Genomic DNA, 26,919 nt, shown 5'->3' with positions numbered 1-26,919 from the left:
ACACACAAATTCCATTGCATTCAGTATTGCTACTAGACTGAATAAAAACTTAATTTTTAAATCACTCACGTTACAACAACGTTTGTTTGGTCGCTCTGACTCTTAACTTGATTCACAGTATGTTTAAAATTTAATTTTATTGTTCTTGTTAAAGATGTCTCGATAAAGGTAAACAATACTAAATTTTGTTTCATGCATTATTAAAACACATGCAGTCCAGCGCGTTTGTGTGAATGGAGGCACGATCTCAAAATGAGAATCTATTTTCCTTTCCTTACCGCAGCTTTTGTGTGCAATATTGCAGTATCTCGAACAATTACTTTGAATGAAAGTTATCCGCCTCGTCCCTTTCTGATAACCCGTAATCATCGCCGGCTAAAAGGTTTCACTTTCAAGACATTTCACTCCGCTAGTCAGGTGTCTTGCGCTTTACAATGTCAAAGAAACCCTCGATGTGTTTCATCAAATTTTCGCAAAGCTTCAAGTAATGACGGAACTGAAGGAATTTGTGAATTAAACGACAAGCAAGTATTGTTGCCTAACGAAGAGAAAGAACTCGAATACGACGAAGAAACAATTTATACCCAATTTTACGACATGAAGGTAAGAGAAAAGCGTTTTTTTAGAAAAAATAAAACAATGTTCACTGGTACACTCGAAGTATAAAAAAGGTCAACTGCTTTTTTAACCATTTCAGTATATTGTTTTAATGTTTAACGTCGAATTGCAGCTAGACAAATTTAAGAGTTACCCAGCAAACTCGCGGTACCATGTTCTCTATTAAATTTATTTAGTAAAGGTCATTTGAATTCAATATGAATTTATTCATTTCTACATCAGATTAATAAATAGTTGGCCAAAAAAATCGCGTCACAATCTTTTCCAAAATTTGTGTTTTATCTTAAACATAAAATATTTAGTAAGGTAAGCTAAAAAAACATTTAACGATAACAGTTTGGTATAAAGAAAACCGTCACCTGGATACCATAGATTTCTAATTACAATAGTAGCTTATAGAATACAATGCGAAATAGATCCAGAAAATTTCAGTATTCTGATTGGCAAAAAAGGTTAAAGTTGGTAAATTAAAATTAAGTCAATAACTTTAATAGGTTCATTCTAAATATTCATTCTAACAATAGTAAACGCTTCGGTGATGTTTAAAAAACAATACAATCTAAATTAAGTTACACCCAAGAAGCAGGGTGCATGGGTTTAACTTTGGTTAACAAACAAGTAGCCAATCAGAATGCAATCCAAGACATCTCTTTGGAAAATATCACACGTTGCAGCTTAATTAACCGAGCGAATAGCTTCTTTGAGGACACGTATTTTCACCGTAAGACACTCGACTCGTCTGCAAGAAGTGCAAACGGATCGTGACGATGGTTTAAAAATAACAGCTAAACTTATGGCACAAAATACTACCGTAACTGACGTTATGTTAAAAAAAAATACTTGCAAGCAACGCAAACCTTTACCGGTAATTTCCCTAAGAATAAAAACAAAAAGAAATAAAACAAAAATAAAACAAAAAAATTAAACCGCAAAAAACACGGCGACAAACTGAATAACGCGACACGAAGGCAAGAAATATAAGAAGTTCTGTCTATTAAAACAAAAAATACCCGTGTAACTTGTAATTCAAAAGCCACAATTTAGCGAGTGAGATGATCCTGTGACGACTGATGCATTTTCCTGATTTTAAAAATGATTTTTCAAAGCCCTTTTTGCAAACAATCTTCCCCTTTACCGAGAAAATTCTACTGAATAGGTTGAGATTTAAACACAAGTGCATGTGGTCTCACGCCATTAACACTTTTAAGTGCACTGAAAAACTAAGCAAGAATTATTTTACAAAATAAACAAAAGGTATAAATGTATTGATAGAGCCGGACACATAACAACTGTAGCTTGGAGAAATCAACTTTACACAATATAACGACTAAATTATTGATAGCATTTTCAGTATTTTATTATATTATATGTTATTTTATTTTAAATTTACTTAAGGTCGCGGGGGATACCTACAGCATGAATAAATTCATGAAGGGAAATTTTGCTTGACCCGCATCTTTTAAATCGCTTATTTCTCAGCTGTTATGGGTGCGATGAAGCTCAAATTTTACAGAGACATAAAAAAATGATAAAAGATCGCGAATGTCATCTTTTATTTGGTAGATTGCATTTAACGGCGATGTTATAGCCTCGTTAGTGCCAAATTTGGAAAAACATGATTTTGTGGCAGAGTTTGTGGAACGAGTAGGAGACAGCACACTGTGATCTTGTCAAAAGCTAATCAGTCAATACCTCAAGAGTGTCATAACAGAGGCGGATTTTTTAATTAAAAGTTTGCCAGCAAGTTATGGCGGTTTAAGTGCGCAAATTTGAATTCAATGTCTTCTACCTCTTTCTAAAAGCGCTCTTTTAAAATTCCGCTTCTGTTATGACACACTACAGTATTCATAGTTTACCTATCTGCAGTGGCAAGTAATGAAGTTCTGTATCCGCGCTGTATTCTCTGCCACAAAATTGTCGGAAAAGTCCAAACTTTGAGATTTCCGAAGGTGTCCCGACCTAAATACGATCATTTTGCCAAGGAAAGATGTAATTATGGTAATTATAGTCCACGCTTTTATGGTGAGAACAATGCGTTTTTAAATAGGGCACGATTGTTTATGCCAAATATTTTGTGATTACTCTGAGTTGCAGAAATATTCAAATTTAAATGAAAATAATCTTAAAGACTTTCTACAATCTATATGAACGTATATCGCTAAGTGTTGTTTTAAATTGGTTAAAATATCAAAGAAACAGGGATTTTTTACAAATCACACGGACGCGCCCATATTTTTGTCCAGTCATAAATATCTCGTAAAGTTGTCGATGTCAGTCGTTGTACTTCGTGCATACGCTTTAAATAAATGCATAATGATGAGCCTAAGGTGTCCCCCGCGACCTTAAGGGCCTATTTCATTTTTTTTTCATTATTCATGTATTTATTTCCTCGGTTTCCTTAGCAATACATGCTAGACGACTAACACGCCTCATAATATCGAGGGTAAATAAAGTTTTCATTTCATTTTATTTACAAAAAAATTAATTCATCCAAAATTTCCTTAATTCTTTCATTTGTCTATAGCACGACTGCCAGTTGACCGGTTGCATGAATGCAGACTCATGCTCGTTTAACGAAATATCGAAAGTCTTCAATTGCAAGCGTAAGTAAAATATAAATGATATATACGGTGGCGTGAAGATATGATTTACGTAATTTCTTACCTTTTTACGATTGTTTTTATAGTTACATGGCGGCGCGATGATATGGAGGTTATTTTCCCGTGTTAGAAACAATATTTTGTTTATTCGCTGCGCTACTTTGTGATTTTTTTTCCTACCCCCAAAAAAAAATCACAAAGTAGCGCAGCGAATAAACAAAATATTGTTTCTAACACGGGAAAATAACCTCCATATCATCGCGCCGCCATGTAACTATAAAAACAATCGTAAAAATGTAAGAAATTACGTCATCGATATCCTCACTAGTGAAGATGTAAAATACGGCATTACGGTCCTGGATGTAGTTTCCTGTGAATCTTATGAGTGGTCTGGTAAAACACTCCCGTCTATATACTAAAAGAAATATTCAAAGAAAATGTTGAAAGTTTACTAGCGCCGCATATGCGCATTGTTATTCAGCTTGTCCCATGCATGCAGTCTTTCTCATTTTTATTTTTTTTATTTCAAAACATCTTTGTGTAAACATAGTGTTTTCAGTAACTTCTTTCTGATATTGCCTCCTAAATTCAGTCACACTTATTAGATTCTAGTGAGAAATTAAGTGTTAATTAACCTTGGTGCTTGTAAATCTTCAAGGAGCAAACGCGCCTTGAAGATTTACAAAAAATAAATTAATGCAGAGAAATACAATACAAGTATGAACATTTGTACGTAACCTAAGTTAACTTAGTAAATTTATTTTAAAATGTGACTGAATTCCTTTATTTAACTCTGTTCTCCAGCGCCACCAAAAAACTGTGCTGAGCTGTACAAATCTGGTGAACGAATCAGCGGTGTTTATACAATCGACCCTGATGGTTCAAATGCCTTTGATGTGTTCTGTGACCAAGGAACGGCCGGTGGGGGGTGGACAGTGTTCCAAAAGAGAATGGACGGGTCCGTTGATTTTTACCGCGGCTGGGCTGACTACAAGAATGGATTTGGTGACCTGAATGGCGAGTTTTGGCTTGGGTTAGACAAGATACACCGCCTCACCCAAAGTGAAAATGGGAAACTTCGAGTGGATCTACAAGACTGGGAAGGAGAGACTAGATTTGCTGAGTACGACTCGTTTGCAATCGGCGATGAGGTATCTAAATACAGTCTGAGTCTTGGATCATATTCAGGTACCTAATTAGCTTTAGAATCAATTAACAGTACGTTTTTATCTTGGTGTTCTTTTTGCTTTCTTCTATAACTTATATGTGTTAAGTTTTGACAAAAGTTTCATTGTGTGGCCTTGGTACAAATGGCGGGTTAATGTGACTTAAAATTCGCAATACCTTTTTACTTAAACAACCTCAAACTTTCAACAACAGCAGATCTTCTTATGACAACATTACGGACCTCTGAAATGTAAAAGTAACTTTCTAAAACAAGAAAGTAATTGAGTCACTAAAATGTTGCTTTTCAGTTAAAATACAAATTTAGCTTAATTTTTAATTTCTCGTCATTATGGTACTAAAGATGGCCTTCGCACCAAATTCCAAAATGCCAATTTCTCTACTATGCAACGTACCTACAGTACATCATGGTAGTTCAAGATGAGTTTACGCGTGTTTTATTGAAAAGTTCGTTTTAAACATAAAAAGGCTGGATGATTTTGGATGTCTTTGTTTCACTTTAAAGAAGCAAAAACAAACATACATAATAAACCACATCTCCACGGTCTGGCGAGGACCTGTACGCTTGCGTACAGCCTATTACCCGTGGAGTGGCAGCCATGGACTGCTGTTTCGTACTTGTTAGGACTCATCCTCATCAGCATGCCAAAGCCAGGTGTAAAGGTCTCACATAAGATCATAGACCCCGCCGTTTCTTTAAACCTCAGCCCCATATAGAACCATATGATAGCTGTGTCTGGGACTTTATAGTCTCGGCAATGCGTAAGGAGATGTGGATCACCTAAATCAATAGGGATGCATGTGTGACGACATGAAAATGTCAATAATAAACCACTGAAATCAATGGTCACACGACACATCACCACGGCCTATTACCCGTCGAGGGGCAGCCATGGACAGCTGTTTCGTCCTTGTTAGGACTCATCAGCATGGCATAGCCAGGCGTAAGGGTTTTACATAAGATCATAGACTATATAGACTCTAAAGACTTTAAAGCTCCCATATGGTTCTATATGGGGCTGAGGTTTAAAGCAACCTTCGGGTTCGCCTCTAGAGTAAACGGCGGGGTCTATGATCTTATGTGAGACCCTTACGCCTGGCTATGCCATGCTGATGAGTCCTAACAAGGACGAAACAGCTGTCCATGGCTGCCACTCCACGGGTAATAGGCTGTGCGCATGCGTACAGGTCCTGGCCAGACCGTGGAGATGTGTCGTGTGACCATTGCATTCAGTGGTTTATTATCAAACGTACGTATGTAGGTACGTACGTAGTACGGTCAATCACATGAGAACCAAAATTTTTGAGCTTATGGGTCCGAATTTTCTTTGGTATGGCGCTTCACTTGCGCGCGACTCCGGCACCCGCGGGAGCTCCGCAAGTAGTTTGTATTTTAGATAGAATCCAGCAAGTTGAAAGGCGAGCTAGAACATTATTGATGAAATTTTTCACGCATTCCTGGGCTTTAAGTAAAGAAAAAATGCGATCTTCCGAGCTGTCACTCGTGCGGGCGATTTCGCATTGATTTTAATCTAATACCTAAAAATTACTCGCGTTATTATACAAATTTAAAAAAAAATCAATTTTTTTATGATACAAACTATTATAAATCATAAAAATGACACCATAAAAATGTCCAATGAACACTTTCCAGTGAAACTACTAGCCTAATGGCTCGTGGTTCCACTTGCGTTTTTAACATTTTACGACATCATAGATAACTTTGGTCGCCCCAACAGGGCGCTTATTGCATTTTCAAATGTTTTCAAATGTTTTTTGCTTAATAACTGGTTAATGGGGAAACCAGTTATTTTTTTTTTCCCTCAGCTCTCACTGTTAGGCTCCGCCAGGGGAAACATTGAGATTCTCGAAAAAAATATTAACCCTTAGACGTTCAACGGAGCCAGGTAGGAGGGTCTCAATGGGGTGGTGAATTTTACGGTTTACGGTTACGGTTAATTTATCTGCATAACGGTTAACAGAAGTTAAAAATTATTTTAAAGTTAAGAATTAATTTTCATTATTAAAAATTATATTTTAGGTCTTAGGACCATTCTGGGATGATGAAGTGATCTAGTCTGTTTTATATAAAATTACTGACCGATTATTTACCCTTAGCATATCTTACAGCTAAGGGTTAAAATTTTCCAGTTTTTACGCCTAACGGCTAAATTTTTGACCGTTTTACGGCTAATAGTTAACCCCATTGAGACCCTCAGGAAGAGGGTGGATGCCACCCTCTTCGAGTTTTTTTCGCAATTTTAAAAAGAGGATTACTCTTTGTTGCTGAAACTTTCGTTGGCAGTTCATTCACCATTCGCGGAAAGTTTGATATGTCAAATATGCGTCCATGAGTTTTGACGTTAGCAGGCGTTGCTAAATATTGTCATTTTCCATTTTTTTTTTAACAAATTATGCGATTTGTATAATTTTACATTGAATTAGCATTCTTCCTTGATTTGTATCAATTCCCGTTATTTTCTGATTTTCAAATAAAATTGTGAAATCCAAAATGGCAGATTTTCGTTGGTTGACGTCGCAGCCAACAAAAATTACGAAATTCACGTAGAGTAAGCCAAAGGCTTTCAACTAAGTGAAAAATGATTTCGCTGCACATTAATAGAACGAAAACCTATTAGGGGGGTTCCACCAACCATCCCACTCTTGTACATGGTAGGGGTGTGACTTTGCATGTACGTTCGAGGGTTTACTGTTTCCTCGGGACCAGTCGTTAAGTGAACGGTGAGTTTAGCCTGGTTAGAATATATAACTCGACTGATTTTTTTTTAATAAAGTAAGTAAACCTTTTCGCTTTTTAGGATCTGCCGGTGATTCTCTTTTTGCTTATCATAATGGTAAACCCTTTTCGACCAAAGATCAGGATAATGACACATGTAGCTGTCACTGTGCCGTGGCCTATAAAGGAGCCTGGTGGTACGAGCACTGTCATCACGCCAACCTGAACGGTTTCTATCATCACGGAGAACACTCATCAGATGCTGATGGTGTCAACTGGTATCACTGGAAAGGACATAACTATTCCCTTAAACAAGTTGGGATGAAGATCAGACCAGTTAACTTTTAAAGCTTTGCTGTTATCGTTATGCCTTGCACCTGAGGAACCCATTAGTTGTGTTTACACATGTTATCTGTGACTGAAAACCGTTCCTTTAAAATGTTGAATCTGGCCTTCAGGGTCTAGCTATGGTGTGAGTTTAACGTTATTATGGTTGCAATCAATATAGTAACTACTAACTTTCTTCCGTTTTGCACTGTAGATAAATAACTTTTTTTGAGAATCCGTTTCTTTCAATGCATGTTGTAGACATCAGAACACTTTTTCAATAGAATGTTTTAATTGCGACCAGCGAACAAGCACCAGCGCAGTTCGCTGGGAGCATCTCTAATGTTGGTGAGGAAAGATTTCTTTGACGCTGACTAGCGATTGCGTTATATACTCCTAAAATTCGCGGGCGCTTGTATTGTTCTCGAGCTATATTTGGCATTTAGCACGTGAACAAATGTTCCTGCTCATATGATTTTAATTAAATTAATCCATATTTGGTGCAGCGAAACATGCGTTCAATAATTCCATATTCCTTATTTGGCGTGTTCGTACGTGCCCGTGTTTTCACGATGTCAACATGTTTTCACATCGCCCATGAGTTTTCTGAGCGGTTAGTGTAAAACGAAGACTAAAATGCAGATTGAGGGTAAAATGAAGACTGCAGACCGGAAGAAAAATGCAGACAGAGGGTAAAGTAACGAAATACGAGTCACAAAGCCTTCCGCCGACTCCAAAGTTCGAAGAAATGTATGTCAGATTACGTTTCGCATGAGCGAACACGTGAATGGACTGGCGGTTTTAAAATGTTTATATGCCGACACAAAATGTGTTCAATTTTTTACTTTTAATACGGACTTGACCTTGTGAGACTTCAAGTCTTCGTCACCAGTAAACTGGATGAAACTGAACGGTTAACAGCCCTTTCAGCTGTGCCCTTTCGGAAATTATTTTTTTACGCACACGAACTCATTGAAACTCAAGTCACCTTGTGTTGCAGCCGGACGTGTCACGAAATCCTCGATCGTCTGTAATTCGCAACGCAAGCAAGCAAGTTAACCGCTCTCTATAAACATAAAAGTGTTGTACCGTTTATTTTTTTAAATAGAGTTTTATTACGACGGTTAGCGAAGCAAAGCCATTATTTATAACTTTACTGCGGAAGCGTTTAATCTGCGCCAGTTAAAAACACTTGAAAGAGCTGTTGCGGTGGAGTAATTTGATCGCTGAACGTGACCTTGCTGTGTCGGCATGGTATAAAAGAGAATTATTTTTCTAAATTATCCTTAAACCGTCCAGTTAAATGAGTTAAATCGGGTTTTTAAACGTATCAAAAAGTTAATTTGATAGCTTTTGATCAAATTATCAATTTTGTATGACATTTATCACCACTTCATTTTCATGATAACTCATGCGAAGCGTTGTCTGGCGTACATTTCTTTGAAATTTGGAGCAGCTAGCCGGCAGGGAAAAATGGCTTTGTGACTCATATTTCGTTACTTTACCCTCGGTCTGTATTTTTCCCCTGGTCTGCAGTCTGCATTTTACACTGACCGGATTGAAAAACAATAATTCACATAAAACATAACTCATTTCTAGAATTCACATTCCTGTAGTTTCTTTTATTTTACAACATTTTTGAAAGATAATTCTATACAAAATACACATGGTCGCACTACTTAACGTATCGTTATTACTAGTTTATACAATAAATAAGATGCAAGCAATTTACGAAACAGAAACTGCCAGGCGTGAAAATGACAGTTAAAGACCATCGCACAACGCTTCATTAGTGAATAATTTGGAAGCCTGTTGTTCGACCTGAATAACAGTTCTAACTCGTTACCACCACGGTTAACGTGGGTCACGGTAACGGAAAATTTGTGTACAATGTTCAAGTGAAACAAATCTAAGAGCTGAGTAATTTCAGCTTATGATCAATTGTTTTTATAGAGCTCTTGGCTCTGATCGATAGCCTTCTTCAGTGGATATGTTTGGGTTAGTGATCGAGTGATCGAGGGTTTGCCTCACTCAAGGAGTTTTTAAGTTTAGGTTTTGGGCTATTTAGTTAAGTGTTTTTATTTGAAGGATTCGTTCCTATGGCTAATGAACTTGGAATTTTTTTGCTGGCCTTGGTTTGGACCTCCATGAAGGTTCCTGTTATAGTTTCGTGTCCTATTTGTTTTAATTCTTTTGAATTTGTCATTGGTTTTCTTATGTATCATGTCTGTTTGTATTTGCTTTCAGATTTCAGATTCAGATTTGAGATTTTTTTATTATTTCACACTATTTACAAAAATCACACACTATTACACACTATTTACAGAAAATACATTAATTAAAATAAGGAAAAAATAACAATAATAAGAGCCAAAATATAATGTGCTTAGTGACCAAAGAAGCATATGCTATCGTTTTGGTCACTGACAGATCCTGACACGTTCAAAAAACAGACAAGACACATCAATTACTAGAAACAATAGAAAAAAAAAAGTACAATGTAGTATCAAAAGTATGCAAAATAAACATGTTAAAGGATGGAAAAAATAAATAAGCTATAAATAAATAAGCCTCGGGAATGTGTTTTCCAAGGTAACAAAGATTCGAACCGAAACATGTCTACAATTTTACTATATAGTTAATGAACCTTCGAGGTTGAAATTAGTAGAGTTGTAGAGTAGCGAGTAGCCAGATCCTGACACGTTCAAAAAACAGACAAGACACATCAATTACTAGAAACAATAGAAAAAAAGAAGTACAATGTAGTATCAAAAGTATGCAAAATAAACATGTTAAAGGATGGAAAAAATAAATAAGCTATAAATAAGTAAGCCTCGGGAATGTCTCAAGTTTTCCAAGGTAACAGAGATTCGAACCGAAACATGTCTACAATTTTACTAAATAGTTAATGAACCTTCGAGGTTGAAATTAGTAGAGTTGTAGAGTAGCGAGTAGCCAGACGCAGCTGAATAAAATAATGAAGTTACTCAAAAGAGCTGCTTAGAGTCCTGGTTACCTCTCGCAGAGCTTTTCCTCTAAAGAAGCTCTAACAATGACATAAAGTAGCGATTTGAAGAGGGAGTGGGCGGGGGAGGGATGCAAGATTTGGTATAAATTTAAGAACTGGGTATTCTCTACAAATTTCTTTGGAGTTCTACGGATGCTGACTTTAAAAATATTCTCAGCGGTCTGTAGGGGAATCTAATGTAACACAATGCAATGCAATTCAGTGTCGAGCCCTGTAATGCACTGTAAGGTAATATTAGGTAATCTTCAGAAGTTGTGTTGTGTAGGTAAGGTCATGTAAGTGATTTATTAAAATAACGCAAGAGAAAACAAAACAATAAAATTAAACACCCCACTATAAAACCATGAAATACTTGTTAAATTTATATGTCTTACTAAACATTGAGTCGTCAATCGCTGTTAGTCATGTCACCACAGTTGTTTATGGTTATCTTGGAAGAAAGTAAGCTTTTAGAACTAAAGGAAGTTATGAGCTCTAGAAAGCGAATCTATAAATTCTTGTTTGATTTCCTGATTAGTTTTGATAATGTTGATCTTTTTATCTTTGCCAAATTCTTGTTTCATTTCATATTGATTTAAGAGCTCCTTAGAAAGTCAATGATATGCGCTTAACTACTTGCGAAGTCAATACTTAATACTCTATGGCAGGTTTACAGTAAAATAAAGTAAATCATAAATAAAATGAATAAATGAAACGGTATGAAAATAGCAAGCACTTATTCAACAGTTTATCTCATGCCATGAAGAACACAGCCAACCAGGATCTTTACTCAGTAAAAGCCGTAGCCTGCGAGCAGGCTCCTGATTCGACCGAGAAGAGCCTGGGGGAGGAATTAAAACGGGGGAGCACTGCGGACAAACTAGGTCGAGGTAATGACACGTTGTCGACAGATTCATGACAAGTTAATCAAAAAGGGCGGAAAAGCGGCTTTATTCTTTTTCTCCCCACATCCCGCTGATCATGACTAATACACCACACGAGTACCACGAGTAACATACGGGTAACATACGAGTAACACACGGAACATACGGGTACATACGGTTACATACAGGTAACATACGAGTAACATACGGATACATACGAGTAACATACGGATACATACGGGTGCATACCAGTTCCTATTTCATTACACTTTTTATTTTATTTTATTTTATTTTATTTTTCATTTTTATTTTATGCAACACAAGTAAACAAAACAAAACATACGGGCAATTACGGGTACATACAGGTAACATACGAGTATAATAATCGAATAAAATTATTGGTCATTAGATGTAACGTGTTTCCTCCATCGCTCTCCCCTCCAAAAAAGATTGCGTGACGAAAATGAAAAATAAAAAAAAAAATAAAAAAAATGAAAAATAAAAAAACAAAATAAAATAAAGTGAAATGAAATAGGAACTGGTATGCCCCCGTATGTGTCCTTCTGTTACTCGTATGTTACGGGTAAGATCGTATGTAAGTGAATTCAAGAAGATGAGCTATTGATCTTATAACATTTCAAATTCTTTATACGTCTTCAATACGTTTTGATCTTTGGGCTCGTCACGCAACCTTTTTGACGGGAAGGGGGGTAGGGGAGCATAAAATAAAAATGAAAAATAAAATAAAGTGAAATGAAAAAGGAACTGGTATGTTACTCGTATGCATCCGTATGTTACTCGTGTGTATCCGTATGTTACTCGTATGTATCCGTATGTTACTTGTTTGATACCTGTATGTACCCGTATGTGTCCGCATGTTTCGTGTGTTACTCGTATGTTACCCGTATGTTACTCGTAGTACTCGTGTGGTGTATTAGTCATGATCCATCCCGCTTTCTTTTCGCCCCATCCTCGCAGGAGTGCCTGTTCACAGGCTGAAAAAGCCGTTGCATATTGCTCATATCCCACGGGTCGTATTTCCACGAGAGTTTTCCGGCGTTCATCACGGCCTCCAAGTTTTCCCGCCGAAAGCTTGGGCGGCAACGCGCGCCATGTTTTCATTGAGTACAATTAGGATTTTCGAAAAAAAAGTTTAAACGTGTATGAATGAATAGTTTAAATTTTCGGAATATTTGGATTCCTTTTTTAAAAAGTCACCTTAAAATTAAAAAAATATATAAATCTAAATTGCAAATAAGTTTTTGCGCTTTCTTTCTATTTTTTTTTTCTTTTGCTAAATTGTAATGCAGGGAGTGTAAGGTTGTCAAGTGCGAGTAAGCAATGTGTAATTGTAGCCTTATTATGCTAAAATAAAAAGTATTGAAGGCAGTATAAGTACTGTATTGTAAGTAATCCAAAGGCGTATTCATTTGCAACATACGCGTGTAGCCGTCGCATTTGCTTGTTGGAAATTTTTATTGTTTTCGAGCTATGTTACTAAATACGCCCAAAGTATCGCATTGAGCACGTATTTGTATTGTATAAAGTAGTGCTTTTAAAAGGAAAACCTTCGAAAAAACTTGATGCAAGAGAGGTAAAACGTTATACAGAGGTCGAGAAATTTGTGAAACAGCGACAACACAACACAACTTTGGATTGCAAGACCTTTGTCACGTTCGTGCAAAGCAAATATTTTGAGACAAGAATTCTCAACGACTTACCATCGCCAGAACAACAACAGGACAAGTTATTTTGGCTGTATTCTGTTGGCAATTCAGCACTCTGTAACAAACACACCAAGACACCTTTATCCTTTCTTTGGGTATGGAAGTTTATTGCTGACTATAAAGACCGTACAAACATGCCGGACATGAGCAAGAAAAAGTAGCTAATAAACTTCGCCCACCAACACCTAGACTAAGAACTGAGTGGGTGGGAAGGGAAATAGAAAAATACTCGAATCATTAGTAACAATTCTAACGTGCTCAAAATCCAGAGAAGAAACTACACACGTGTCTGATCGACGAAGGTTAATAACTATAGCACGAATTAAACAATAATTAACTGATTGCTCTCCAAGGCCGTTTAGAATTACCAATTTTAACTAGGTCAAAATAACACTATCTGAAAGCAGACGGGGGAATCTAAACCGCATACGGTAACATTAAAAGCCTTACAATTTTTTGCAAAATATTCGCTCGAAGTTAAACGGTTGAAAGTTGTCCAGATTCGTCTAGTAAGCTAAATTAACTGTTATGCGTGTAAGGGGAATGGGATGACTAGCACAGTGTATTTGGTACGTACTAATCTGAAATCTGCTTTTTCTCACGCCGACTCTTTCACAACAGAAATCTTTATGTCTCTGTTAGGCAAGATTTCCGCACAGCCCCATACATTAATTATGCATACAATTTTCTGACTGATTCGTTCTTTTCATGATTGCTGTTTGTGTATAGTGGTAGTGTGAAATAATTAATCCCGGGAATTAATGTATGGGGACTATGCGGAAATCGTACCCTCTGTTATTCTGCAGAGACATTTATATGTAACCAATGGCTCCTTCTTTAATTTTGCGTAGTGATAATTTTCGTAAGCACGCACAATATTTTTTCACACAACAGAGAATAACATGTACACTAGTGTCTTAATAACTGAACTTGTTGCTTATCCACTGACAGCTGTTTCTAGCTCTTGCTTTCTTACGACTGTTTGCGTATGTAAAAGGAACTCTCAGAACCGTTGATGCTTGTTATCACAGCTGTATTAATCTCTCTTGGAAACGAGCTTTAGACGCGAGGAAAGTCACGGTTAAGATTAAGATTCCATGCATCAGGTCCCGTTTGAAATCTTTGCGTTTGAAATACGCATCTTCGTAATCTTATTGCCAAATTCTCTTCACTGACTTGGTGTAAGAGTTCGTTGGAAAGTAATAATAACATAACGCTTATTAAAACGTTTGGTAATTACATGTGTAATTACAAAGTCAACACTGAATATTGCATCAGGTATTGGCGGTCTCGCCTCTTTTGTTAAAAAAATGATCTTTTGCTTCCTCCGTTAAAGCTAGCTCGCAGTCTATTGCAGACACCCAGATTGTTCATTCAGGATAAAGAAAAGATAGTTAAGGTAATGTATTTTTGTTTTGCTTTTTTCACCTTAAGATTCCATCGTCGTACAGGAATTTCGAAAAATCAAGAGCTGTTTCAGCCTCAAATATGATTACATTTTGACATAGAATACACGGTAAATTTAAATAGGACAAGTGCCATGTAAAAGAAATGTGAAATTTTGTGGTGCAAAAAATATGGGCACGGTAATCTATCTAACATCTCCGAGTCAACAGGCCACTTCGGAGATGATCTGGACATTCTGTTCATTGAAAAATATTTTGCGATACAGAATATCTCAAAGCGACAAAAAATCGAGAACTTGTTTATTCAACAAAACCAAACCTCCTTTTGAACAGAAAAGACAATGCTATGTCGCACTAATGTTCCCAACAGGAGGTACGTATTGCTAGCCAAAATCAGGGAAGTCAGGTTTGATTTTTGTACCAAATATTGTTAGCTTTTAATAATTCCACCTTTTAGTGAATTCATGGTTAAATTAATTTGCTTTATTTATTGCATGATCTTAAATTGTTTTAAAATTGGTCTTATCGTTGGCAAAATGTTTGGCATTTTTAAGACAAAAAAATGTTGCTCTACAAAGACTAAGAGACAAACATTTCAAAATGAGCTTCGCCGAGTAAGTGCATTTCTTTTTCCCGTGACAAATCTTCCAAAATGGTAATTTCAAACGGGAAAATCGTCAAGGAAGATGAATTTCAAATGTTCAGATCTTTTGTCATTGTACCTCATGTCTGACCCACTATTATCACCTTTCCGTGATTGTAACTCAGTTAAAACGCGCCGCCAAAATAATGCGTTCCTTTTGACCCTTCCCTCGCCGATTTTTTAGAAAAAAGCGACATACACACGTGGCTCCAAAACAAAAAACAAAAAGAAAGCAAAGAAGTGCAACTTTAAATAGTTCACGCGACACAATTCATCCTTGTTTTGCCAAAATTTAAAATTACCCCTGCCAATATTTCATCCTTGCCTGATCGTTTATGTAAATAGGGCTATAAGTTTAAATAATATACGTGCAATGAAAATAACTGTGTTTTATGTATAGCCTACTAAAACACGAGGTCGTTGACAGATTTTTTTCAAAAAATATGTAAGCTCAAGCTGGAGGCTTGTAAATTTAAATTTTCCCAATAAAAACTTTCTCAAGCGCTAACGTCGGTGGGCGGTTAGCGGCCGTTTTCCATTTTTATTATGAAATATTCGAATGAGATTAAATTTCGATAATCATTTAAGAATAAAAATGAGCGACAGAGTTTTCGAAAAAATGTTTCAGAGCTTTTCGAGCGCTAACATCGGTTATGGAATATTTGAATGAGATAATCGATAACAACGTCCGTCGTCATGACACCATTTCAAGTAACCGTTATTTTGTCTTTCACTTATTATGAAATATGTTAAGAACTGGAATGATAAGTGATAACATCGTTATGTGATCAATTTATAAATATTTCCTCTACACTCTTTCAGTCACGCTACGTAGCAAAGAGGAGCGTAGAGGAAACCAGCTGCTCGCAGGGTAGAAACCGGTTTGCCATTTGAGGAAAACGCACAGCCGAGTCATAGTAAAATAATTAACCGCCAATTCGGTTTTAAGTTTAAGAACTCTAAATATCATGCATATTTTGTATTTCTATAGTCGCACCTGACTATTGTAACTAATGAAAACCAATGCTTCGACGGCTGCTACGTGCCCGACCCAGTCACACTCAATGGATAATCAAATAAAATTTGTTGTGTTTTAATTAGTTTTCAGGCATGGCAGCCCAAACGTGGATTCTCACTTTTCTTGTGCTGTTTGCTGTTATGGAGGAAGCCAATCTCAGTCTCTCGGCTTGTAAAGACAAAGTTATCAAACAGTTACAGGATGCTATTACTGCTCTGCAGAACTGCAACTGTAACAGTAAGTTCAGTTTTACATTCACATACTGTAAAACAAACGCGATATGCAATAAATAGAGGATATTACACGGCGGCGCGAATATATGAATTTTATTTTCGAGTGGTAAAGCAATATTTTACGAATGAGCGCAGCGAATGAGTAAAATATTGCTTTTACCACGAGAAAATAAAATTCTTCACGCCACCGTGTAATTTTCTTTTTATTATATAGACAAAAATCGGGCATGAAGTCAAAGTTAAAACATTTTATTCATTCATCAACATGAGCGACGGATAATTATAACAATTGAGCAAGTTGCCAATCTGAAAGGCAAAATTTCGCGAACTGAAGCTTTCAGAAGATCTATAACGTAAATGTATACTCTGTTTATTAGCTTTCATCACTATCACTGATAATATAATTCACCGTTTGAAATCTCTTTCTGCTCAAACTCACTGCTTTTCTGATTTCTGATCGCGAAGTCTTGCAGTTCGGCAGCTGAATTTTTTTTTATTTTCCCTCCCTTCGTCTGACTCTCCACAAGCAAGAAGCTCTTTTAAATAATTTCAAGTCATATGAAGTTTTCTTCTTCGTGTTAGCATTTTACTGCTCCTCAGTAAAAGCTTTTATTTCGACTTCAGTGAACTTTTTGAGTCGATAGCTCGCCATTTCCAGCCGACGTTTGACAGCTTTGCACAAACAACCGTGTAAAGGCGGGAAATTACGTCATCGATATCCTCACTAGTGATCGTGAGGATATGGAAAATCCGCCACTACAGTCCCGGATGCAGTTTCGTATGAATTTTACGAGGGGTCTATTTTCCAGTAAAACACTCGCGGCTATATAATAATATCCTCTATGTCACACTTGAAACATTTCTTTAAGAAAATCACAACAAGAATTTCGTTTTACAAGATATTGTGGAACAGAAATCTTATGAGATAGTTTAAAGCCTTTAGCAGGACTGAATTCTTTAATTTAACTCTCCCCTCTAGCTCCAAAGAGCTGTGCTGAGCTTTACAAATCTGGTAAAACAACCAGCGGTGTTTATACAATCGACCCTGATGGTTCAGGTGCCTTTGATGTGTTTTGTGACCAAGCAACAGCCGGTGGGGGGTGGACAGTGTTCCAGAAGAGGCTGGACGGCTCCGTTGATTTCTACCGCGACTGGGCTGACTACAAAAATGGCTTCGGTGACCTAAATGGCGAGTTTTGGCTTGGGTTAGACAAGATACACCGCCTCACCCAAAGTGAAAATGGCAAACTTCGAGTGGATCTAGAAGACTGGGAAGGAAATACGAAATATGCCGAGTACGATTCGTTTGCAATCGGGGATGAGGCATCTAAATACAGTTTGAGTCTTGGATCATATTCAGGTATACGATAAGTTTGAAATCAGAGGAATTCAAAACTATAAACATGTAAAGTAAGCACTTGTACATACACATATATACACGTATATAGTGTAACCCTGAGACACATAATATAATTATGTTTATTAGTGAACTGGACTCACTACGCTCAGGTATGTGCACTTTGCTCATCTCCAGACTGATGTGTACGTACAAGTGCTTACTTTATTGTCTCGCTCCTGGACGGCGTATTTTTGAGGTGTTTTTTGGTTAGTTAAACTAACCTATCCTCAACGGTAGTCTAAGACTACTGGTGCGCTCGTCTCCAGAGATCCACCTTGTGTACCACAAGTGTTGGATCACTGAGGTGGGAGAAATAAGAACTTTTCTCCCATTACCACCATGCCTTACGCAGTGCTGACGAGTCCCAAAGAGGACGAAACAGCTGTCCACTGCTAGGCTAGTGTGTTACCTCAGTCTGGAGATGAGCAAAGTGCACATAACTGAGCGTAGTGAGTCCAGTTCACTAATAAACATAATTATATAAACATGTAGTCCAAAATTAGTTTTGGAGAATTTTTTTCGTGCATTGTTGATGCCAGTTAACCAAAATATCTTAGTTCAGAAGTAGAAGAAGAAAAGCATCCATCCTGGTTGGAAACGGCTAGAAACAAACATGTTTCTAAAGGGCGAAATGCACTTGCACAGGTTTTATTTTGCCCTTCTGTTTTGGAAATTCAGTTGTGGTACGATTTGCCCTTATGCATATCCCATGTTGAGGTGGGGGAGAGGGCTGGTGTATACGAGAACACAAATTAGTAGGTCCCTCCAGATCTATTCATCAAAATTGTTTTTGCCCTTTAGGATCCGCTGGTGATTCTCTTACCCTGCACAATGGCTACCCCTTTACGACCAAAGATCAGGACAACGACTCCTGGGGCAGTAACTGTGCTGTGGGCTTTAAAGGAGCCTGGTGGTACACTGCCTGTCATCACTCCAACCTGAACGGTCTGTATCATCATGGCGGACAGCATTCATCATACGCTGATGGTGTCAACTGGTATCACTGGAAGGGACATTACTACTCCCTGAAACGAAGTGAGATGAAGATCAGATCAGTTAACTTCTGAAACTGCATTGCTGATCGTTTTGGCTTGCACCTGAGGATCCAGTGTCTATGTTTACATGTAAACCAGTACTGAACTGGTTCACTTCTTTAGCTTCAGTCAGATTCTCGACAAGATACCAGTTAGTTAAAAATACATAACAATAATACGCAGTTCCTGTATTTAAATTACTTGTGACATGTCTGAAGTGTAGTTAGCTTGCAACTAATTATTGTAGACGAAAACTCTACATCTGTGAAAAAACGATTTACAACATGCATTGAAATAAACGGATTCTCGTTAAAGGTTTGTGTAATAAAGTGAAAATGTCTCCAACTCCCAACTGGGAAGTAAAGTTGTAACATACATGTACATGTTTTCCTTCTTCCTTTCCTAACTGAAAAAAGAGAGTGGCAGCCTTAACGTCATTTTAATGTCATCTAAAGGAAAAGGTAAAACGAAGATAACGGCTACCGGTCTGGCCAAATTGAGGTTTTGCGAATCCTACTAATTAAAAGAGTTCTAATGATTGAAGACGATTTACCATTTTTTCTGGTTGTTGAATGTAAACTCTGAAAAATTTTCGCTTAATATTCCACGCCGCCGATATTTCTCAGTGACGTAAAAAACATCATTTGAGAATTTCGGTTGAAAACAAAAACTGATATCTCGGCGACGTGAAACATCAAGCGCAAAATCCGCCTCTGTTCGCATTCTACACGCGCAAATGCATTGATATTAAAACCTTTCCGAGAAAAAGTTTTGGATTACGCTTTCTTAGCAACAGCTTTATTGAGTATTTCCCGGCACGGCTAAAGAAAAGTTCGGACTTTCTGCGCTCCGCTGGGACTAGTCAATTTCACTTTGTAACTTTGTGCCTGTGTTACCAGGTTTTCTTACTAATCAGCCAGGCCTCCCTATTCCCTCCTATCTACTTTCGTTTTTTTCCTTTTTTGCCGGCCGACCGACCCACTTTCACGAGAGAGAGAGGGCGATGGAAAAAAAAGAAACAATTTATTGATATGGCCTCAAACTTATTAGTATCTTTTTTTAATAATTTTATTAAGTCAATGCCAAATACTCGATCGTAGGTTAACAGTAAGATCGGGCAAATTCTTCTGGCCATGCATTTACTACAGTCGATCATAAAAACTAAATGACTATATAAAACGAAATGAGAATAAGTTAGAATAACATTACTTAATACAAATAACATTACGTCACTTCAGTCTTATATACGCGCCGTTATACTTAAAGTACTTTGTAATGCTCAGTTAATGTGCTTTATTCACACCTATACATCTTCTTGACACGAATCAATGTTTGTGCTACTCTGCAGAGGAATTTAATTGAAACCAATGGATTTTTCTCCAGCTAACAGTGGTAAAAAGTTTCGTAAGCACACATAAAACAGAGTTACAATAGTGTCTAGAAAACTATTACTTATTTACCTATTTACTATTTCTTATTTACTTGCAGCTGTCTCTAGTTCTATAATTACTTACTTAGAGCTGTCTCTAGGTTTTAATTATAAATATTTTAGTTTTTTAATCATTTTAACAGTTTTTATCATTTTTAGCATTTAAGATTGCCGAGTTCGCTTTTAAATTTTTAATTTTTATTAGTCAATTTTTTTTTTATGTTTGAGGACCCTCCTGAAAACCACTTATAGAAATTGGAGGCCTCCTCATTAAATATTTTATATTATTATTTTTTTTATTATCTCAATTTGTCGTGACTGTTTGTGAATATAAAAGATCGCCTAACAGCCATTGATTGATGGTTGTTATCACAGCTGTATAAAGCTTTCTTGAAAACAAGGTTTGAGACGCGAGGAAAGTTATGCTCGAGGTTCGTAATCTATGCCAGTCATTAACTTGCGCATGCAAGTGTTCGTTGGAAAGTAATTATAACATAACGCTTATTAAAACGTCACTGTTAATTACAAAGTCAACACTGAACACTGCATCAGGTGTTGGCGGTCTCACATGTTTTGTTAAGAATGATATTGTGTTTCCTTCGTTAAAGCTAGCTCGCAGTCTTTGCAGACACCCAGATTATTCATTCAGGATAAAGATAAGATATTTAGGTAAGGTTGTATTTTTTGGTTAGTTATTGTATATTATCCTTTATAAATTGTATTTTCCTTTTTATTCCCTTACTTTCTCAGCAAAATGTGATGCATCAAAAAAACTTACTCTTTTAAAAGGCTTTGTAAAATGTAAAAACGGTTTTAATCATTTGATACTTTATTTAACGGGCTCTAGAAGTGCATTACCTTCTTATCAATGAAGCCTGGTATAATTCCAGCCGGGATTCATGTTTGAGTAAAACTTATTGTTAATACGGTGTTTTTCTAGTGTGAAAAAAAGCTAATAATATTAAAATTGCAAATTCCAGTTTAATCTGGATAGAGGACTTGCATGAAAACCAAGTACCGCTGATATGCCTTTCCTCCCACAACCAGCCGTGTAAACTGTAATTTCATTATCGTATTGGAGTCTCGAAAAACTAAGAGCAGTTTCAACCTTAAATATGATTTCTTTTAAGCATTGAATCAGTGTAAATATTCAAAGGTAAATGTAAATTTGATGAGCGCTATGCAAAAGAAAAGTTGATTTTTTTAGGTGCGGAAATGTGAGCACTGTAATTCATCTAACAACCCTCAGTCTACAGGCCACTTCGGGGATAATCTGTGACATACTGCTCATGGGAAAATATTTATTTGGTGATACCTCTCAAAGCGAGAGTTGCTGTTGTTGATTTTGGTTTGCCGTGAGTCGATCTTCTTTTACCGTGAGTTGATTTTCTTTAGCCGTAAGTTGATACTCTTCCGCTCGCATGATTTGATAGGTTTTGCTCTAAGTTTATTTTGTTCTGCTTCAAGAAAATTTGTTTTGTATATAGCATATTTTGCTGTGCCGTACGATGTTTATCTTGCACCTATAGGCCACTGTTCTTTTTATATTCTTGTTATTTCTTTCCAGAATGAAAATATTGTATACTATGAAAAGATTTGGGAGGCTTCGCTTTTAGGCTTTTCTAATTAACAATTAGACTACGAGCCCGAGTTTTCTATTTAACAGTTAGACGGCAAGCTCGAGGTTTCTACCGGCTGATAGTCGGTAGAAACCGAGAGCGAGCCGTCTAATTGTGTTAGCATAACCCACTGACCGATCTATTAAACTCAGAATATCGCTAGAATTGATTTAATGAAGGTTTTGATTGATAAAATTCAACGAAGACTAAACGCGCGCTCCGAGAGCCTTCTACGGATCGATAGTAAGCACCTGTGTAGCCAATCAGATTGCGCGATTACCAATAGTAGGTCAGTGTGGTTATGCTAACGGCGAATAGAAAACAGTGGGAGAACCAATCAGATTCGCGGATTTCCAATAGAACACAGCTGAGTTTCTACTAAATGTTTATATCAGTTGTCTTATAAAAAAAGCATTTCGTGCACCAAACCTGAACGACTTTATTTTTGGATTTCTTAAGTAGGTCTTTAAGTTGGCTCTTAATGTTTGCAACGAAATTACTTCTGTGGATGTAAATGACAAAACCAGAGCTTCGTTTCGACCAAATGTGTCTCCCAGGCGTTATAATTATATTACACTGCAATTAAGTTTGAAAACTGTTCAGCCCAACAATATTTCCGAAAACCCATAACGCAACCCGTTTCAATCTTCATCGCTTTTGGTCATCAGTACCTTCTTTTGTATTTGGTTTGTTATTGAAATGTTCCTTCACTGTTTTAAGGGGTTATTTATATCTCAAGGAATTTTATGGTCATTCCCCATGCCTAATTTAGCTAAAATCCGTGACATTGTCCCTTGAAGGCAAAGCAGCCCTAAACAGCTCACACAACACAACTCATCCTTGCCTTGCCAAAATTGAACGTTACCCTTGCCATTATTTTATCCTTGCCTGAAGTCCATATTGTAACAATCTTTTTTTAAAAAAAAAAAAATAGCTTGCCCGTTTACTAAGTGTGATAAAACACGAGAGGACGTTTGGCAGAACTTAAAAGTTCATGTAAGCCCAAGCCAGTGGCTGGGACATTTAAATTCTCCCAAATAAAACTTCTCGTGATCTTGCATCGGTTATGTGAAATTAAAGTAACCGCTTTCCATTATAATTATGACATTATTGAAAAAATGCAATGATTAGTCATAACATTTCCCTATACAAAACCACTGCAAAACCAATCACAGCGCGCTGCGCTTCGTACGTTGTTATCAAAATGAAAATTAGGTTCTTACTCGCGGGTTTTTACTGTATTTGTTTTGCTATCATTAGTTTTCAGACATGGTGGCCCTCAAGTGGATTTTCACTTTTCTTGTGCTGTTTGCTTTCATGGAGGAAGTCAATCTCAGTTTCTCGTCGTGTGATGAGGACGGACTAATCAAACAGATACAGGACGCTATGGCTGCTCTGGAAAACTGCAACTGTGACAGTAAGTTCTTTTTTACTAACTTGTAATTCAATGAGAGTGAGGTCTTTACGGGAAGATCTCAAACTTTGGCCTTGCTGTAACGAGCGATAACGAGGTTAATTTAGAAACGCCGAATCGAAGTTTGAGATTTTCCAGTAAAGACCGAACGTTCGAGGTTATAAATAAGTTGTTTATTAGAACGCATTTGTTTGGCCATGCACGTCTTTAATGTTAGTTCAATCTCGGTCCGAACCCCGTGACATTATTCAGCGAAACAGATTGTTCTTTCAAAATATGCCATCATTTTGCTGAGACTTCCGAAGTTTTTGAAGAGGTTTCAACTCAGTTCGGTTTACAAACTCGTCAGCAAGCATATCGTCAGCAATATCTTCACGATATTTCTTAGTGAACGAAAGACTTTTCAATTCAAGAAATTTTCGGCTTAAGCACATTTTAAGATGTCATTTATATAGTACTACTGTTGCAATGAAATTGCATGAAAATCTTGCCTTCAGTGGGAAATTAGCATACATTTGGATAGAAATTTTTAATCAAAAGCAATGTTTTAAAAAACAACTTTTTAAAAAGCAAATTTTGAATTTTTTTTTTTTTTATCGAGCAACTTTTTGAGAAATTTTAGGCAACTTGTAGACAGTCCAAGACTTCCTCCTGTACGTACTTTGAAGCCTTTAGTAGTACCAAATCTTTTACTTAACTCTCCCTCTTTATTTAACTCTCCCTTCCAGCTCCTTTGAAGAGCTGTGCTGAGCTGTACAATTCTGGTAAAACAACCAGCGGTGTTTATGCAATCGACCCTGATGGTTCAGGTGCCTTTGATGTGTTCTGTGACCAAACAACAGAAGGTGGGGGGTGGACAGTGTTCCAGAAGAGAATGAACGGCTCTGTTGATTTCTACCGCGGCTGGGCTGACTACAAAAATGGCTTCGGTGACCTGAGTGGAGAATTTTGGCTGGGACTTGATAAGATACACCGTCTGACCAGCAGTGACACTAATAATCTTCGTGTGGATCTAGAAGATTGGCAAGGAGGTACAAAATATGCCGAGTACGACTCGTTTGCAGTCGCAGATGAGGCATCTAAATACAGTTTGAGTCTTGGATCATATTCAGGTATACGATTTTAAAATAGTTTAGTTTATTAGTTTTTTTTTTCTCGGTCAGCAACGACTTTAATAATTAGCGTCAATGGTAGAAAATATGTTGCTTGTCCGAATGTACAGACTTTCTGGAATACGTTTGCTACGTGGTGGAACGTCAAAAATGACGATTCCATTGAGCTACACGAGAAAAACATTATCTATGGTTTTACAACTAACTTTCCTTTACGACTTGGCTTAAACCTCTGTGTACTCATTGCTAAATATTATATCTACACTGCCTCGAGAGATGAACAACACTACCACTTCGAAACCTTTCTAGCCCTTCTAAAAGATAAAATATCTATCGAAAAAAGCAGCTCAAAGTCTCAAATTCAACTCTAAGGCTTTTTTTTAGGTGAAATTTTGTAAGGCACTTTATTTTATCTATTTATTTTATTTTATTATTATCTTTCTGCTTCCTTTTGTCCGTAATTAGTCTTTGTACTCGTCACGAAGTTTTTTTGTTTACCTCGCTTTTTCTGTTTTGTCTACTTATTCTCCTTAAATGTATAGCTTTTGCATCTGTAAATAATGTAATGTTTGAAAGGACAGGAATTTTAGCTGATAAAGAATTAACATAAGCAAGCACTGTAAATAAGTACCGTATTGTTTTTAAAGCTCAGACACATTGTACATGTATGTAGCTGTTTTTTTTTTTTTTCTTTTTTTTTTTGTTTGCAATAAACTATTAAAAAAAAAAAAAAAAAAAAAAAAATAATAAAAAAAAATTAAATAAAAAAAAAATAAAAAAAAAAAAAAAAAAAAGAAAATATGTTGCTGTCGAACTTCAGGAAATACCTAGCTAAATGTTGGCTATTTTCGGGGTTTTTCGAGTTAGGGCTGTCCCAAAGATGCGTGGCGTTTGAAGAATTTATTAAACGATTTATAGGAAGCGACGTGGATTTGAAGCCTTGCTGAAGAAGACGTGAAGAAAAACTTCGGAGTCGGCGTATGGAGTCCAACGTCGATGTACAAATCCTGGCATATCTCGCCAATTGAGATATAGAAACACCATAGGCCGGGTTGGCTGGAATGTTGCTGTCTATATGTGGAAAATTCACAATCTGAAATGCGAAGTCATTTCTCTTGTCGTAGACGCTGATAAGGAAGGGTGTGTTGCTATCTCCGTGACAGAATTTCGTGTCGAGATAACAATTTTTCCTTGATGCCGGTGTAGTTCACACCTCAGTCCTTTATGACCTGTTTTGGCGGGGAAATATTACCAATAGAACTTCCAAAATTCTCGTTAAGTTACGTTAAGTTGAATTGAGTTGAGTTGAGTTGAGTTGAGTTAAGTTAAGGTTACTGATAACCTTTTTGGGTGCCTTTTGGAAAGTGTTTCGTACGCGCGTCATTTTCGGTTAAACCACGGCTGACTATAATCTCTGGAAAGGTAATGAAATATAGAGTCCAAATATATTTACATTTTAAAAAAAAATATGGTTTCGTTTAACGTGCGCGAGCGTTCAAACTCGAAACATTTTCCAAAGGGCACCCGAAAAGGTTATCAGTAACCTTAAGTGAAGTTAAATCCCTCCATTTCTTCTATTCATCCAAATTTTGCTTTCCCTTTAGGATCCGCTGGTGATTCTCTTACCTTGCACAATGGCCACCCCTTTACGACCAAAGATCAGGACAACGACGCCTGGAACAATAACTGTGCTGTGACTTTTAAAGGAGCCTGGTGGTACACTGCCTGTCATCAGTCCAACCTGAACGGTCTGTATCATCATGGCGGACAGCATTCATCGTTCGCTGATGGTGTCAACTGGTATCACTGGAAGGGACATACCTACTCCCTGAAACGAAGTGAGATGAAGATCAGACCAGTTACATATTATGTTGACGATAATGAGTGTTTTTACATGTAACCTATAACTGTTTATATTACTGTATTTTGACGGAGTCACGGTCAGGCCCCATTAATATGGCCTCGGGTGCCCAATATAACCCTCTCTCGAGACAACTTTATCGAGCGTTTGTATGAGAAAAAGTTGCCGCCAGTGTTGATCTTGTTATAATAATTATATAACGTCTATTAAATATTCAAATCCTCAATTATCCTTCTTCCTTTGTGTTTCTTTCGTTCATACGATGCCTTTGTGCTTTTCTGAGCTAAAAGTTGTTTGTGCGTGTGCTTTGAAACCTACAATCCGGGCATTACGTTACATTCAGCACGCCGTAGTGTTTATTGAGAAAACGTTGTCCCGCCCGCCATGGTTACCCTTCCCGCCGAGGCGAGACAACTCGCCCGCCCGAGTTGTTTCGTACCCCCGTGGTTAAAAGTTTTAAAGTAAAAAGTGAAAAGTTAGCTCGGCCAGGGCTACTTGGGGGAGGGTTGTTTTGAGTACCCGAGACCACATAAATGGGGCCTCAGATTCTCGATAACATACCAGCTAGTAAAACTACAGAAAAATTTTTAAGCAGGTTTCGCGAATAAACTAACTGTTACAATGTTAAATTTGTGTAGTTAGCTTTCACCAAATTGTTGTAAAAGA

At 37.0% G+C, this 26,919-nt stretch overlaps 2 protein-coding genes across 2 annotated transcripts; both read left to right on the top strand.

Moving 5' to 3' along the window:
- The first annotated feature begins 552 nt into the window (after positions 1–552).
- LOC144642398 (uncharacterized) lies at positions 553–19,132 on the top strand. Its single transcript, XM_078501357.1, has 7 exons — positions 553–603; positions 3,143–3,221; positions 4,023–4,406; positions 7,223–7,455; positions 16,236–16,389; positions 17,365–17,745; positions 18,586–19,132. Exons 1-7 carry the CDS (start codon positions 598–600, stop codon positions 18,849–18,851), a joined length of 1,503 nt encoding a protein of 500 aa, XP_078357483.1. The 5' UTR covers positions 553–597; the 3' UTR covers positions 18,852–19,132.
- Positions 19,133–20,831: 1,699 nt separating this feature from the next.
- Positions 20,832–26,918, top strand: LOC144644801 (ryncolin-1-like). Its single transcript, XM_078504346.1, has 4 exons — positions 20,832–20,916; positions 23,127–23,283; positions 24,009–24,392; positions 25,997–26,918. Exons 2-4 carry the CDS (start codon positions 23,136–23,138, stop codon positions 26,290–26,292), a joined length of 828 nt encoding a protein of 275 aa, XP_078360472.1. The 5' UTR covers positions 20,832–20,916; positions 23,127–23,135; the 3' UTR covers positions 26,293–26,918.
- The last annotated feature ends 1 nt before the right edge of the window (position 26,919 follows it).

This window comes from Oculina patagonica, chromosome 2 (assembly GCF_052425735.1).
Source record: "Oculina patagonica isolate OP01 chromosome 2, crgOcupat, whole genome shotgun sequence".
Classification (NCBI taxonomy): domain Eukaryota; kingdom Metazoa; phylum Cnidaria; class Anthozoa; order Scleractinia; family Oculinidae; genus Oculina; species Oculina patagonica.
Note: the sequence above shows the minus strand (reverse complement) of the source record. Positions and strands in the feature narration are given on the sequence as shown.

Coding starts and splice junctions, on each gene's coding strand:
- LOC144642398 (XM_078501357.1), top strand. Junction 3,222..4,022: donor GAAAGTCTTCAATTGCAAGC/GTAAGTAAAATA, acceptor TCTGTTCTCCAG/CGCCACCAAAAAACTGTGCT. Junction 16,390..17,364: donor GCAGAACTGCAACTGTAACA/GTAAGTTCAGTT, acceptor TCTCCCCTCTAG/CTCCAAAGAGCTGTGCTGAG.
- LOC144644801 (XM_078504346.1), top strand. CDS start 23,136: ATGGTGGCCCTCAAGTGGATTTTCACTTTTCTTGTGCTGTTTGCTTTC. Junction 23,284..24,008: donor GGAAAACTGCAACTGTGACA/GTAAGTTCTTTT, acceptor TCTCCCTTCCAG/CTCCTTTGAAGAGCTGTGCT. Junction 24,393..25,996: donor GAGTCTTGGATCATATTCAG/GTATACGATTTT, acceptor CTTTCCCTTTAG/GATCCGCTGGTGATTCTCTT.